Source organism: Arachis duranensis, chromosome 3, assembly GCF_000817695.3.
Source record: "Arachis duranensis cultivar V14167 chromosome 3, aradu.V14167.gnm2.J7QH, whole genome shotgun sequence".
In the NCBI taxonomy this organism is placed as follows: Eukaryota; Viridiplantae; Streptophyta; class Magnoliopsida; order Fabales; family Fabaceae; genus Arachis; species Arachis duranensis.
In genome coordinates this window covers 73000294-73016976 of record NC_029774.3, presented here as the reverse complement: position 1 = coordinate 73016976, position 16683 = coordinate 73000294, and the positions used below count along the sequence as shown (strand labels likewise).

General features: G+C 34.1%; 2 protein-coding genes across 3 annotated transcripts; one reads left to right on the top strand and one right to left on the bottom strand.

The window, feature by feature from the left end:
• The first annotated feature begins 344 nt into the window (after positions 1-344).
• Positions 345-2620, top strand: LOC107479544 (peptidyl-prolyl cis-trans isomerase CYP28, chloroplastic). The gene is made up of 2 exons (XM_016099671.3): positions 345-1135; positions 2308-2620. Exons 1-2 carry the CDS (start codon positions 454-456, stop codon positions 2514-2516), a joined length of 891 nt encoding a protein of 296 aa, XP_015955157.1. The 5' UTR covers positions 345-453; the 3' UTR covers positions 2517-2620.
• A 4564-nt stretch (positions 2621-7184) lies between these two features.
• Positions 7185-14609, bottom strand: LOC107479543 (xylose isomerase). 2 transcript variants are annotated; one of them, XM_016099670.3, is made up of 21 exons: positions 14404-14609; positions 13353-13438; positions 13154-13255; positions 12496-12570; positions 12266-12395; positions 12086-12177; positions 11753-11809; positions 11234-11307; positions 11104-11158; positions 10925-11026; positions 10597-10648; positions 10472-10517; positions 10340-10395; positions 9187-9238; positions 8978-9057; positions 8805-8875; positions 8672-8712; positions 8069-8168; positions 7867-7938; positions 7697-7774; positions 7185-7596 (listed from the first exon to the last, which is right to left on the bottom strand). In XM_016099670.3, the coding sequence occupies exons 2-21, from the start codon at positions 13410-13412 to the stop codon at positions 7561-7563; spliced, it is 1431 nt and encodes a 476-aa protein (XP_015955156.1). In that variant the 5' UTR covers positions 13413-13438; positions 14404-14609; the 3' UTR covers positions 7185-7560. The 2 variants fall into 2 exon arrangements, with proteins under 2 accessions (XP_015955156.1, XP_015955155.1); XM_016099669.3 differs by having other exon boundaries at positions 13353-13435.
• Between the last annotated feature and the right edge of the window lie 2074 nt (positions 14610-16683).

Below are 16683 nucleotides of genomic sequence, written 5' to 3'. Positions count from 1 at the left end.
GCTAATTTTTTTATGTTATTTTTATTTTAATAAATAAATATTACTTTTATTATAAAATTAATTAATAAAATTATTTAAATATCTAAATTAAAATAATTGGATAATAAAAAAAATTATTTAAGTTAATGACTATTTTAGTAATTTTTCATCTAAAAGTTATTTTAAATAGTGTAATCCAAACAATATTTATTTTATTATAATCCATTTTGATATAAAGATAGCCAAACATAAATTACTTCAATACAAATTTACTTTTCATCAAAATCAAGTTTGTAAAATTAATTTTATACAAACTCCTATTTATAAACTGTGATCCAAACACACACAAGAACAGATAATTTTATGAAGCACAGTATAACTGAGTCTCAGAGGTAGACCCCACTGTCATCCTCTAGTTTTCTCCGCCGCATAACTGAACGTCCGAACCCGAACCATGTTCACTTGGTCGCGTCCATGGGCTTCTCTCTAACACCAACCCCTACCTCTCTCCTCCACCACCCCAACCTCACACGCCGCTCCCTCCTCTTCCTCGCCACCACGACCACCACCCTCTCCGTCCCTCTCGCCCCTACCCTCTCCGCCACCACCACCACACCACCCCAGCCTCCCAACCCCACCATCACCGACCGCATCTTCATGGACTTCAGCCTCTGTCCCAACTACTTCCTCCCCAACCGCACCCTCGGTGACAACCTCTCCACCCTCTGCTCCGAGTCCACCCCACTGGGGCGCATCGTCCTGGGCCTCTACGGCAACCTCCTCCCCCTAACCGTCTCAAATTTCAAGTCCATGTGCCTCGGCTCCAACTCCAGCGCTTCCTCCTACAAGAACACTCTCGTCCACAAGATCTTTCCTGGACGCTACTTCCTTGCCGGCCGGCAGGGCAGGCCTGACAAGGGCGAGGTCCGCCCAACCCATGACCTCGCCCGTAATACCGAGACTGTCGACTCTAAGGCCTTCTCCCTGATGCACTCACGGCCCGGTGTCGTTTCGCTCTCGCTTTCCGAGAACGACGACGATGACGAGATCAAGCTTGACCCTGGTTACCGCAACGTTGAGTTCCTGATCACCACTGGACCTGGCCCTTGCCCTGACCTTGATTATAAGAACATTGTCTTTGGAACCGTGCTAGAAGGTAAATCAATTTTCCATGCTATGGAATTTGTTGGAATGTTAGTTTGTTATAGTATCAAATTGAACAGAGAGAAAAAGGGAGGGGGGAGAAGGAAATACAATTACAAAAAATGAAAATGAAAATGATAAGGCTGATTAGTAGTACTGGTAAGAAGTTCAATAAAACCTCCTCAATTATACTAGATGTATTCCAAAATTAGTTACTAATATAAAATACATATTGAAATACAAATACATATTAAAAATAAATTAAACAACAAATGGATTTGTATACAAATATTCGGTGTACACATATCATTTATGAAACTCATGTATTCCCTGGTATCCTAACTTTGATACAGAGTGAAACTTGCTTCATATATTTTTTTGACTCATAATGAGTGAAATCAAATCCCTACTTTAATGGTTCTTCTTAGGTCGTCAAATGCTAAGTGTTAGTAAATAAGTATTTCAGTATGCTAAGTGTAGACTGTGTAGTGTGTTAAATGCTTGAACAGGATTGCTTTTCTCTGGTTCTAATAAAAAAAAATGCTATAACTATAGTTATCAGCAGTTGAGTGTGCTATAGGATGTTAATTTGGTATAGCAAAATAAAAGCATGCCTACCAGAAGGAAATTAAATGGTATACAATCTAAATATGTGAAGTCGACTACATCGGTTACAATGTTTCATTTGTCAGCCTGAAAGGACATATGAAGGATATTTAGGAAGCGTAAGGATAGAGAAGAATAAATGAGAAAGAGGAATTATCAGAATGGGGGTTTTGGCATATCACATTCAACTTTCCCATGGTTTTTCCTTATAATTTGTGTACTTGTACATGGAATAAGAAATTGTTTATAGTCCTGGACTCAATACTATTACGTTGAGTTTACTGGTTGTGGCTAATTTTTACTGACGAGTTGAATTGAACAACTCTAAATTGGTTGGTTGTGTTTACTTTAAGAAACTATGAATTCTTTCTGCAGTGAATACTTAAAAAAAAAAAAATAAGATTTGACCTTTTGTTGTCCATAGTTCTATACAGTGAATGAATGTATTAATCTGATGTCACGATATGAATTGAAGTCTTGTAGTATTTGATCGTTATATAGGCTGGATGCTAAGTTACATGAGTACCATTTTCGGTCGCCCTTACCAAGTGCTCAGTTTGTGTTTGAATCTAATCGCAGGTTTGGACGTTGTCACAGCGATAGCTTCCATTCCAACTTACCAACCATCTGAACGAATTCGCCAGTTTAATGACTTGGCTGAGTTTTTTGGAGATGAAAGGGCTCAGAATGCTCGTGCCACATGGAACAGGCCACTTACAACTGTCTACATTAGTGACTGTGGAGAGCTAAAAGTTACACATCCTCCCCTCTCACCATCTCTTCCATAATTTCTTTTCATGTATAAATAATTTCAGATGACTTCATAGAACTGGTGTTTGTAAAATCATACTCGAATTCTTTTCAAGGTAATAACACTATTTTTTATTTAAAAGATTCTCTTTTTTTATTTTTAATTTTAAAAATTCCATTCTCTCCATTTTCTTGTTTTTAACATTACCTGATGTGTCTGAGGAGGGTTTGTGTTCTTTAGAAACGAATCTCATGCGGGTTTACTGATGAGACTTTCTTAACTTTAAGCATAAATTTTTTTCTGATTTCCACAGATTTATTCCCTGGCTTTGTTGAAGTGTGTTGTGAAATCTATATTTTCTTTATTTAGATCACTTGCCTAATTGTCAAAACGCAATTGGCAACATTTATACGCCACTTGACTATTTTGTTGTTACCACATTGCCCTTGTATACACTAGATTGAGCTCCGCAAATTGCTACATACCCTAAGTAACATATAAATGAAGAAACACCCCAATAGGATTTTGGATGCAGAATGTTGCATCATTTTCCGGTGGTGTTTAAGATCCTCCTTCATTGACAACCAGCACGTAACATGATTCATTCTCACATTTCCTCAACACCAAAGTGTATAAATTGAGTCCAACTAGAAAACTAACTTTTGGAGTTTTGGTAACTAATTTCAACCTTTTTTTAGTTTCTTTTTTATCCTTATAGTGACGCTCTCTTTTTACCCCTCTTCTTCCTCGTATCACTCATCACCACCAGCATCACAACCTTACCTCTCCCCATCAGCTGTCCTTCGTCGGCCACCTTTGCTGAGCACTCTCTGGTGTCATCTTGCTAGCAGCCACACTTTAGTGGTCACTTGCCAAAAAATTTAACAAACTAAAATTAGATTAAACACTCCCAATTAAAAAATTTAAAATCTAAGACTACATTTGGAAGAGAGAATGACAGAAACGGAGACAAATTTAAAAATAGAAATTAAATTTTTGTATTATATTTGATGTGAAATGTATATATCTTATTTAGTTTAAGATAAATATAGAAATTGAAACAAAAAAAATTATTTAAATATCTTTGTTAATGGACGGATTAGTGAACCGGTTGGAGAGGGAGGAAGCTGAAACCTTAGAGGCGCTACCATCAGTAGAGGAAGTGAAGGAGGCAGTATGGGATTGTGAATCTTCTAAGACTACAAGGAGTGATGGATACAACATGAATTTTATAAAAAAAAAGTGTTGAAACGAGATAGGAACGGAATTCACGGTAGCTGTTATGGAGTTCTTTGAGACAGCACGACTACCAGCAAATGCTAATGTCACATGGGTAGCGTTGGCTCTTAAATTCGTGGGTGCTAAGGAGATAAAAGATCTTAGACCTATCAGTATGGTAGGGTGTGTCTATAAGATTATCTCTAAATTGATGACACGACGAATGATGAAGGTTATACCAGGCTTAGTCGGAAAATCACAGAGTGCCTTTGTGAAGGGGAGAAAGATACACGGTGGAGCTTTAATTGCATGTGAAACCGTGCAATGGTTGAAATCGAAGAAGAAGGGATCATCGATTATTAAACTGGACTTCCAAAAAGCATATGACTAAGTCAAATGGTGCTTTGTTGATACTGTGCTGGAGAAGATGGGCTTCGGAAGGAAATGGAGGGCGTGGGTTAGGGAGTGTATTACTTCGGCTTCTATCTCTATTTTGGTTAATAGTTCACCATCGAAACCGTTCAAAATGGAGAGGGGACTACGTCAAGGCGACCCATTGTCGCCGTTCTTGTTTGTTCTGGTGGTGGATGTGCTCAACAGGATGATCGGAGAGGCAGTTAGAAATGGTTGGATATCTCCTCTCTTAGTTGGTAGGGATAATATAGAGTTATCACACTTATAATTTGCTGATGACATTATACTATTCTGCCCACCGGAGGAGGAGACACTGAGAAACTATAAGAGGTTTTTGAGGTGCTTTGAAATGATGTATGGGTTGAGCATTAACTTTGAGAAGTCTAAATTGATCCTAGTGAACTGCAGTCAAGAGTGGGTTAATCGGATGTGCCAGCTACTGGGTTGTCAAGAGGCAGCTCTACCGGTAAGGTACCTTGGCATCAGCCTAGGAGCAAATCCGCGATTGTAAAAACTTGAAAACCGGTTATAGAAAATGTGGAAGAGAAGCTCAGCTTGTGAAAAGGAAAGGAGGTTCTTATGGGAGAAGGATGATGGTCGACCTGGCATGGCCCTTGTGAAGTGGGAGCTGGTACAGACACCGAAGAAGCTAGGAGGATTGGGGGTGGGTGATGCGGTGGTCCGTAATTCGGCTTTACTGTTTAAATGGTGGTGGCGATTCTCTAAGGAGGATTGTCCTCTATGGAAGAAGGTTGTATGCTCCTGCAATAACTTGGACCCAAATCACTTGTTGTCAACTCAGACATTACCGAAGAGGGGGGACCGTGGAAAGACATATGTCAAGTGCAAATAAGGGAGCAGCATGTCAAGCAAAAGATGATTGATGGCTTGGCTATGGAAGTAGGAGATGGAAGACCCACTAGATTTTGGGAGGATACATGGTTGCAACTGGGAGAGTTGAAAGACTCCTTTCCGAGACTCTTCTTAATTTCAAACCAAAGAGGATCAGTAATTGGGGATTGTGGGTTTTGGGATGGGATAGTGTGGGTGTGGCACTTACAGTGGAGAAGAGAATTGAGACAATGGGAGATAGATACACTAAACTAACTGCTTAATATCTTGCAATCTGTAAGACTGATAGCGGATGTGCAAGACAGAGTGGTGTGAAAATTTGATAAGGAAGGCGTTTATTCTACTAATTCATTTGTGCAGGTTTTGCAGGAAGAGATTTTGGATGAGGAGCTTCTGAGATTCAGGTTCACAAAGGAGATATGGAAAGGTCTAGTTCCCCCTTGAGTGGAGCTGTGCACGTAGTTTGTATTGGTAGGCCGGGTCAACATAAAGGACCGACTAAGTAGACTGGGAATCCTACAATAGAATGATGTGATGTGCATGCTGTGCAAGAAAGATGTTGAAAATATACATTTATTTATTATATGTGAGTACTCTTGGCAGGTGTGGTGTGCTTTGATCTCGGCGTTTGAACAGACATGGATTGTCCCTGATATGTTGAAAGAGCATTTTGAGAGTTGGAGATCCATACCAATGAGAAAAGAGATGCGCAAGTATTGGCTAGTTGGATTCTTCTCAGTTATATGGATTATTTGGCTACGCAAAAATGATGACATCTTTCAGTGCAAGACAACAGGGATTGGTCACTGTGTGGAGCAATCATTCTCATGTGCTAAGGAATGGTGTTGTAAATAACTCATGTTGTTGATGGCTATGCCGGAGATGACATAGGAGTTGTTATGTTTTTATCGTTCTTGTCTTTGTTTTACAATGCATAGGAGTTGTTATGTTTTTATCGTTCTTGTCTTTGTTTTACAATGCTCCACTTGAGTCATCACTATCATTAGAGTCAGACTCAGGTTTTGAGAACTCGGCTTCACCTCTCTTCCCACAAAGTCACAAATGATACACTCTACTCCTTAGAACTTAGTCTCAGTTTTTTGAAAAAAAAAATATTATTAAAAAATTACTATATTCTAAAAAATTTCAATTTTTTGTGTTCTTTTTTAGAGGTATTAAATGGATTGAAATTTTGTCTTTCAAGACTAAAATTTTAATTTAATTATCTAGTCATCAAATACAATATTCAATTTCAATCTTTCAGTCCCAAAAAATAAATGCAACCTAATAGACATCCAAAAGTTTCTAAACCATCTAAATGATCATTCAAAATCTAATACTCAAAAGAATTTATAATTTGACACTAAATTCAAATCACTTTGTAAAAGTACCTATAAACATAAAAAATCAATATATATATATATATATATTCTACAGACAATATTCTAGTCGGTCGTATCGACGTCAGATTCGGCATTACTCATCTGAAAAAGTAACCAATTCCTACAATCTTTCATTCATTTAAAAAAGAGATCTTAACAATTTTCTTAAACAAAAGGGAACGATTATCCACCATCAAAGGTAGAACGACTTTAAAAGATGATTATTGACTCTACATCTACACTTATAAATACATTGACACCGTTAGGTATAATTCGAATCCAATTTACTAAAAGTTCGCCTAAAACCCTTACTAACTTAAGTATTAGGGTCACTTTCAAGTACCACCTCTTACCTCATCACAAAGAACTCGAACAGTGGCACTTCAATACCAGAAGACGTCGAATAAGTTTGGACCTCACATTTAAACCCAAATTCATCTGTTTCAAATAACGCTCGAAACAATATATATTTAACATAGAATTAAATTATATTTATATTTATATTTATTAACCATCACTCATCATAATTTAATCTATAGAATTAACAAAAACAGAATAAAACAGAGTCGCCAATTTTTATATTCAAGACTATTTTGATTATGCTGCTTTTAAAAAATCTGATTATTTTAGTAATTAAATTTCAATTTAAAAAATGTGTATAAACCTCGTATAAAAAAAACACATACTTTGATTTAATAGTTAATCTCTAATATTGATAATGCATTTTAGAATGGACTAATAGTCACCTTGATCGTCTCTTTTGCATTCGATGCCTAAACAATACGTAACAAATGAAAAAATTGTTCAAATATAATAAATACGGAAATTAGGATCAAGTCTTAATAACAAAACATAATATATCATAATAAATTAATTTAATTTATTATATAAAATGACAGTTAGACACCAAAAAATATAAGATGACAGTTGCGGAAGGAAGAGAGCTGTGAGAATTGGACACACAAATGGTTGTCCTCCTTATATATGCACAATAGATAATATTTAAAAGATATAAAATAAAACAGCTACCTAGTTGACTTAATTATTACTAGGAGTCTAGGACAAGCCGACTAGGATTCACATAAATTCGTTAACGTAACGTCTCGTCAGTCGTCTCCTGCGGAAGCTAGCAGGTCTTGCCAACCGAGGAGGATGCTAACGATTTTATTTTCCATAATTAACTGATTTTATTCACACACGATGCTTTCTACTTTCTCACAACGCAGACTGGAGAATCATCTCAGCTAGCTCCTGCAAATAAAAAAAAAAGAAGACGATGATAAAACTAACATTGTTACTCGTGCCGGATACACTTGCTAGCAAGTAATACAACGAGTAGATTTGATGTTACCTGTTTGGCTGAAGCAACCTTGGGTTCTCCCCATTCCTTAGCTTTCTTCTCCAAAAAGTCAAAGTCAGCTTTACCAGCCTTTAATAAGGATTCAGTTAATTAGTTTACCACCAAAAGCATTGAGTAGAGAGTATATGACCAAATTGAGGAAGAATATTATATTGCATTACCTCTATTTGAGCACCGATTTCAGTGTCAAAACTCTGGTATCTCTTCCGAACAAGCTCAGCTAGAGTACCGTCCTTCAGGACACCATATCGAAAAGTATTTAGTTTGATTTTTAGGAGATATTAAAAGGAAGCTTTTAAATAGATTTTCCAACTTTGTGCATTATAAGAGAACCAAATATAGAAGGAAGTTAAATGGAATCACCTCAATTAGCGTAGCAGCATTCCTGAGGCCGCGGGCCATTGTATCCATACCGATGATGTGGGCAATGAATAAGTCATCAACATCTGTGCTCTCTCTCCGCCTATCACATTGTGGGAAAGTTGAGAAGAGAAAATATGTTACATGATAACAGTATCAGATTTATAGAAAATTAGTCTATAACAAGTTAATTTAACAGATGCAAAAGATCAATTATGCTAAAAGCTTAAGCAGTTGATGACCTAAGAATCGCTTTAAATCACTTATTGTGCCCTCTCACGCAAAATAGCACTTCGAAATTGAAATGTGGAACATGCAAAATTGATTTTAGCATACATCGAATAATTGTTTAATCAAATCAGATTATCGTAGAAAATTCGGACAATAATAGATATGTAAACTAGTAGTCGTATATTTTTAAAATTAAAATATACATAAAAATAGAATATTAAGAGGACAGTTCAAAATAATTCCAAATTTTATCAGATTGATCTATAATGAGATGTTGGAATTCATCAGTTAGATTGACGAAATTCATCGCACATAAAAAGTTACTTGTCAATGGTATAGTATAATATGAAACAGAAAAGACGGTGCAATACTCACAATTTGGCGTCAAAGTTGAATCCGCCTGGTGCAATTCCACCCTGACAAATGAAAATAAATAAATCAAATGATATTACAATTCTACAACAAAGCAACATTCATGATGTAAGCTAAGGAGCAGGCACTAGCATACATTTTTAATCACACTGAGCATAATCATTGTTGCTTCTTGAATATCCACTAGAAACTGATCTGTGTCCCAACCTGCAGTAACAAGGTTTGAGTCCATTCCAGCTTTTTATCAGCAGACACAACTTTTTATATTTATATGCTGTTCTTAAATAAAAGAAATGAATTCACACATACCAACTTGAGGATCACCAGTGTTTGCATCAATATTACCCAATAGTCCATTAATCCTTGCAGTTTCAAGTTCATGGTGACAACTACCACATATAGGCAATAAAAAACGATGAACAACCCCATAATTTCATTTATAAAAATAATTAATAAATTTAAAAGTCAGAATACAGACAACAAACTCTAACATAATCACAATATAAAGTAAGGCTCACCTATGTCCCGATAAGGTGGCATGGTTGCACTCAATGTTGAGTTTGAATTCCCCTAAAGAGCAAAGTTGTGAAAATATGTTATGATGTATTATAAAAAGTTTAGAATGAATGATATTACTGACAATATTTTAAAGTTTTATAATGATTAATGAACTTTCAATCCCGCTACATCTACACTCTATATTTATAATAAACACTGTTTTGACACCAGTATTTTCTTAACAACCAAACACGTGTTCTCTTTATTTTGTTAATTAAAAAATAATTTAAATACACAATTAATTAGTACAGGTGTCAAGAATGTTTGGTGTATGAATAGTTTTTTCTGAACTTTTCCAGAGTTATTAAAGTTGGCACCCAAGCATTAACTGAAATCATGCTAGAGAAAGGTCACAGCCAACACAGCTAGGTGTGACTGCAGGCTGCAGAGCATGGTGGGATTCGGTATCTAATAGCAAGGTGTGGAACTTGATCCCAACATTGGAATTAGGTAACTCTAGTGCCAAAGTTTAAAGGGCCTTCGGGGTGTGTTTCTCACAAGGATATCAAAATGCTTTCCAGCTTCAAAGAGAAAGTGGAGTACTTGCAGGGAAGTATTTAGAGCAAAGGCAACCAATAAATTAGTAAACAGTGAAATAACATTAAAGCTCCTTATTTTAATGAGAATGCACATTTTGAAAAACTAGTATTGTTTGTCAAGATCAAATTTGTGGTTGTGCTATCTATAAGAAGGAATAGCCGCCTTTTTCTACTCTGCTTTTCTCCAAGTATTCACTCAATAATCTTTCGCCCTGGGTGTGAGATCGATCGCCCTACTTATTTCTTCTTTATCGCCCGGGTACGTCAGTCATGCCCCGCTTAAGCTTAAAGAGCCAAGCCATAGCTTCCTTTCTGTGCCCCTAGAAGGTGCGAAGCGATTCTTTAACCGAAGCAAAGTTACTAACTAGAGGAAGGGCTACCAGAGGGGGCCGCTCAAGGCGACGAAAGACCAGGCTATCCCCAGAAAAAGGCTATGGGGAACGAAGGGTCTAAGGTTGGAGCTACTGATAGTTACTAACTTTCACGTGGACAAACCGTCTCTTGCCAGAATAGGGGGTAGACACCAGTTTCATGTGGTTCATGGGTTCTTTTGGAAGCCAGATATAAATATTACCTATAAGTCCATACTTGCGCAAGAAATTAGCGGTGGTTGCAGCATCCCAGTCATACCTGGACAAAAGAAGTTTGAATAAAGAGTAATGTATGTGTAAAGTTTACAGACTGAATAGACAAGTAAGAAGCGCACTGGTGTTTTGTAGGTTCTTGTGGCTTGGGTTCAATCAGCAGTGTCCCTGAAATCAAATTTCCAAAAATGAATTGCATAATATAATCAGAAAATCATGATGCTTGCGAGGAATTTCAGCATCTTACCATTGAATCCAATCTTCTTCTTGTATGCAACAGCAGCTTCAAAGAACCTAGCCTGCATATCAGATGAAAATAGCTAAAAGCCAAACACCATTGATATATTATTTATCCAAACTGGTGATGTTCTTGGTGCAAATATGCAACAAACACCATTGTAAAGCAAAAATAATCAAGTTTCCTACAAGGCTTCATGCTCCAGGGTACCTTTTTTACCCAACTATCTTTACACTTCTTCATTTTAAAGGTCATTTCTTATAAATCATTTACTTATACAGGAAAGAAAAAGGTGATCTAAACAAACATTCAAATCAAAGATAAAACGATTACGAACCAAATGATTAAGTTCTCGTTCCATATCCGTGTTCAATAGGGATTGATAACCCTCACGGCCACCCCAGAAAACATAATTTTCTCCCTCCAAATAATGTGTGACCTGCAACACATTTGAATTAAGAAATGGCAAGAATTCAAACTTGATGAGCTTTGTTGACGTGTACATAGGGAATATACCTCCAAGGCTTTCTTCACTTGTGCAGCAGCATATGCATATACACCTAACTCAGAGCTGTAAAACCAGTCGATTTTGTGAGACATGAATCCAATCAGAATGAGAAAATCATGTACGGGTCTGATGGCCTACCTAGTAGCAGCACCATGCATGTAACGAGGATGCATAAACAATTGAGCAGTTCCCCATAGAACTTTTTTCTTACTCTGAAGTCAAACAAATTAAGAAATTATTACATGCCAGTAGTTCTTTACCCAAACTGTAAAATGTAGGCCTATTTGGACTAATTCAATGACAAAAACTTTGCATATTTGACTAGAACTAGGAACATAATAAGAAAAAAACATGTTTGTGTTTTGTCTTTTAATGATATCCTTCTAAAATCATCTTAATTTCAAACAACAATGACACATAATTTAATGAATTATCAATTTTCATTCTAAGATAACACAATGAAAACAGAATATGCACCATAAAGCATAAGATATAATTAGCAATTAATTAATTTCTTCCAAGCTCCAAATTACACAGATTAGATATTAGAAATGGAATGAAAAATTAATCCTTGCTCATTCTGCTAGAATGCTTGAAATAATGTATAATGTATATCAAATTTAATAAATACCGACCTGTCTATTCATCTAGAATTACCTGCATCTGAAGTTCTTTGGCAAGGGCAACCACTTCATCCAAGTTTGCATTAGCTTCCTGTGATAAACAAAAGTGTAATCCTAGCTCAAAAAGCACATGCAATTCATAATACAGATAGCAGACTTTTAAGGCTCAGTTTGACATGGAGGTATAAATGAGAAAGGAAATTCTGAATTAAATATATGAGAAGAATTTTTCATAATCTAGAAGAGAAAATCCGAATGCTACACAAAATGGATGAGGACATTATATTATATTACATAGCCTCCCATAATTCATTGCCACTATTAATCTACTAATTACACATAACTGCTGTCTAGAACTTAAACTCACCTCCAGAGTTTCTCCATCAGGGGCTATATCACGGTCGTGGAAGCACCACCAATCAACTCCAAGTTTGTTTATAAACTCAAAGTTTGCTCGCACTGTATCACCGGACAGAAGATTATCTCATGCCAAATACAAATCTACCATTATACGTATCAAATTGGAAAGAGTCATTGATTATCATACTTCTTCTTTTAGCCATTTTCAAAGAATTGGTACCATCTTCCCACGGCCAGTATTTGGTAGGTGCACCAAACGGGTCTGCACCTGTTCCACGGAAAGTGTGCCAAAATGCAACACTAAATCTGAACCAATCCTGCATTTACAGAATGAATCACACCCATAAGCAAATCGAATAATAAAAATATAAACAAATGTTGCACAAGTCTTGGAATAAATGAAAATAATAAACCAACCTTCATTTTCTTCCCAAGAATTTCTTCTTCTGCGTTATACCATTTAAATGAAAGCGGATTCTTGCTAGAGGGACCCTGAAAGATCAATATATGCATCAACAAATAACACATGCTAATTAATTATGACAAACCAAACTAACATAAAGAAACAAGCTGCGCAGCAGAGACTCAAAGTAGCTGCCGCATCCGTATTCGATATGCATCCTACAAGATGCTTTGCAGATTCATGTAGATACTTCTAATTAAATTTTATAAAATTTTGTTTAAGTTTTTCTAACTTAAATATACATAAAAACAGAAAGTCCATAATAATCATAATTAATAATCAATTAACAATATGAAAAGTGGATTTTAGTGCATTTATACTACTTAATACGAATATAAAAGCAATATTTCACTCTTTTTATACTCTAGCCATATTGTATATTGCTATATTACAATTTTTAAAATTGTTGTATCCACGTTTCAGTATCATATCATATCCGTATTTCATAGTTGTGCCCATGCTTCATAGGAAACAAAACTCATCAGTCAAGTGACATTTTCTCATACATAATATTTCACCTCTATGATAAATACGAAAAAAAAAAAGCTACTTTTGTTCAGAAAATAAAAGAAGAAACAAGAAACAGAAACCAGGAATAAATAAAATGTCTACCTCATATTTGATTTTGTTAATGCCAGGAAAGAATTCACCCTCCCAATCTGAATCGTCACATTTACCGACATTTTCAGCAGGGCAAGTTTGAGATTCACCAATCTAATTCCAGTCAAACAACAGAATCAATTTCCATATGTCACATCTCATACAAAAACTGATTTAAGATTATTTAAAACAAGAAATTAACTGCTTTTACCACTGCATAAGTGATGGCTTGTAAGCAAAGAAGGAGCAGAAATATTCCCCACGCTTTCATTTTGATGGATTTCAAGCAAATACCTGCTACAAGGATGCCAATTTAACACCAGGAAGATATCAGAGTAACAAAATATTGTTCCAAAAAAAAGGTGAAAAAGGAGCAACTGAACAAGATTTTGACAAAAACAGGGTTCTTAAAAATGGACCAGACATGAAAGGCTGGGGTTCAACTGGATTAGGCGGATTATAATAAAGTAATATATTGAATTTTTATATTTATATAACAAAGACAGCCTGGTGCATACACATCCGCGTTAACGTAGAGTTCGGAAAAAGGCCGCATCCAAAGGATGTATGTAGGCTATATAAATAAAAACATGCAACAAATATGAGAGAGAGAGAGAGAGAGAGAGATTTCCAAAAAATAGAAAATAATCCTACATCATTCATACTGGAATGAAAAAAAATCTTGAAACATGAATTCATATGTTCAAATTTATTCAGAAACTCCAAAATCCAAAAAAAAAAATTGCATAAATGCAAGTAAATCATCATCGTCAATTCATCCTGTATCAAGCTATATCTTAAAAAAATATAGAAAGCTGGAATTGTTCCTGCTCTGATGTTAAAGATGGATCCAAATTTTCACGTAGCACATGTGTGCCTTGTTCGTGAGCAGATTTCATTATTTGTTCCCAAGGCGGAACAGAGTATCAATGATATAAGCAGTTTCAATTAACTCAGGATTTTAAAGAACAATAAAGAACAATATTTTAAATGCATAAGCATAAACTGCACAAGTAATTAAACATTACTGAACACTAGTAGGCAGTAACCAACATACCTATTGCATAAAACTATGCGTCATTTGAATAATAATAATAATAATAACAATCTCCATCAGAATATATATGCACAGAAAGAGGTCATTGTCTAAAAGATCCATCAGAATATATTTGCTTTTATTCGAATACAAATATCAGCAGAGTATATATCATATATTAGTATATTCTATTTAGAATAAAAAATAAAAGAAACACACGGCTTACCTTGCAGGAAGACAGCGTAGAAGATGATGCAGCAAGCAGGGAGGCGTCTGAGTGGGAAAGAGAGCGAGTGAGGACTCAGCTGCGAAAGGGAGCAAGAGAGAACTGAGCTGCGAGGGGGCAAATTGGCAAAAGGAGATGGGAGATTGGAAACACGTTAGGGTTCTCGGGTACCGATACACAAGCCAAACCAAATCAGTGCTAAGATTTTTTTTTTTAATCAATCCTAAAAATTTATATAATTTATATACGGAATTATATTAAAAATTTTATTAAAAAATTAAATAATATATATAATAATAATTATTATGAATATTTTATAAAGTTATAATTAAAATCTAATTCTCAAAATTTTTAATATTAAAATATTAAAAATAATTAGTATTTGTCTTAATTAATTTGAGTTTGTTAAGTGATCATCTCACTCGTCCACTTAAACAATTATTAAGAGTTAGAATCTCGCCTTGTGTATATAGCAATCCATTCCCCTATTAGGAGTGGCAAACGGAAAATTCCGTCCTGTCTCGCCAAAAACTCGCCCCGCCTAGTAAAACGGTCCTGAATTTTTTCTCATCCGTCTAATGGTAGGCTGGCGGGATCTCCTTTTTTTATAAGCCATTCAATATTAAACAATATATATAATTTCACAACAATTTCAATAAATTTATAATTTCTAAAAACATAAAAAATTATAACTTTTAAATTCATGTACATTAACGTCTTTATAATTATAAATATGTAATAAATATAATTATAAATATTTTTTAAACAAAATAATAAAAGCAGTATTGTCCAAAGCAAAACTAATATTATCCAAAATATAACTTAAAACTTCTTCAATTATCATCTTCATCATTTTGTAGATCAATAACATCATAGAAATTTGTAAAAAAATGGCTCTACTAAAATAAAAGCTTGGCCTAGCGGAAAAGCCTGTCCCGCCCCGCCGAATAAATTCTAGCCACTCAATAAATTCTTAGATAATCAAAGTTTAGGTTATATCATTTTTATAAAGTTACATGTATCCTTATTATAATAATATTAATAAAAGATAAATGGATAAACACTAAACTATTGTTTGGATATAAGATAAAAAATAAGAGGAAAGAAAATGGAAAGAAAAGTATATTTTTTTTGTGTGCTGTTTAGATGAAAAAAAATGAATGAAAAGAAAATAGAGGAAAAAATTTTCTTTTGCTTGAATGGAAGAAAAAGTAAGAAGAGAAAAAATTATAATAGAAAAAAATTATATTAATATTTTTATATTAAATATAAATTATATTTCAAATGATAACTTTGTATTTTTATCCATGTTTGCACTTTTGAATCAGTTTTCTTCACAACTTTGAAGAGAAAAAATTTACGTGAGTTTCATATACATTTTTATGTTTTTCATTCAATTTCTTTGTTGAACCAAATAATGAAAATTTAATTTTTCCATCCATTTTCTTTCCCAGCATGTTATTTCTCTACAAATTCTTCTAATCTAAACAATGATGTTATTTCTCTATAAATTCTTCTAATCTAAACAATACATAAATATGTCACATTTTTTATATATATAACAATAATTAATATCACATATTAGGCTAATTTACGTTGATAAATCAAAGTCACCCTAAAATTACTTGAATCCCTTAAATCCAATAATGTTGCCTAGTTGTCTCTATTTAAATCGAATTTAATGAATTTGAATTAGGATAATAAGTAATAAATCTAATTTATATTTAATAATTTACCTCTAAGTTATGATAAAAATGTAAGATATGATGCCAAAAAAAATTAAAGCATCATAAATTTTTTACTAACAAACAATTTTTTTTTCATTTTTTAGACATGTATCTATCTTTTTAAGTTATACATTTTTATTTATATAAATTAATGATAATTAAATGTAAAAAAAATACTAATTAATAAAGGAATAAAATTTAAGGTAAACATGTCCTGAACAAATTGAAATAAAATAAAGACTTTTAATTATGATCATTAATTATAATTACATATATTTACTTCAAGATTTATACTTCAAAAACACAGTATATTAATATTTTGTATTTTTATTTTTTAATTTTATACCATCACAAACATTAGTTACACTCCAATAATGACAATACTTTTTTTGTTCATTTTTTTAGACACGTAACTATTTTATTCAAGGTATAAATTTTAATTGAATTTTATCAAAAAAAGCAATCAATACAAAAATAAAACTTAAATAAGGCAAATATGTTCTGAAAAAATTAGAATAAAATAAAAACTCCAATTATAACCATTAATCATAAT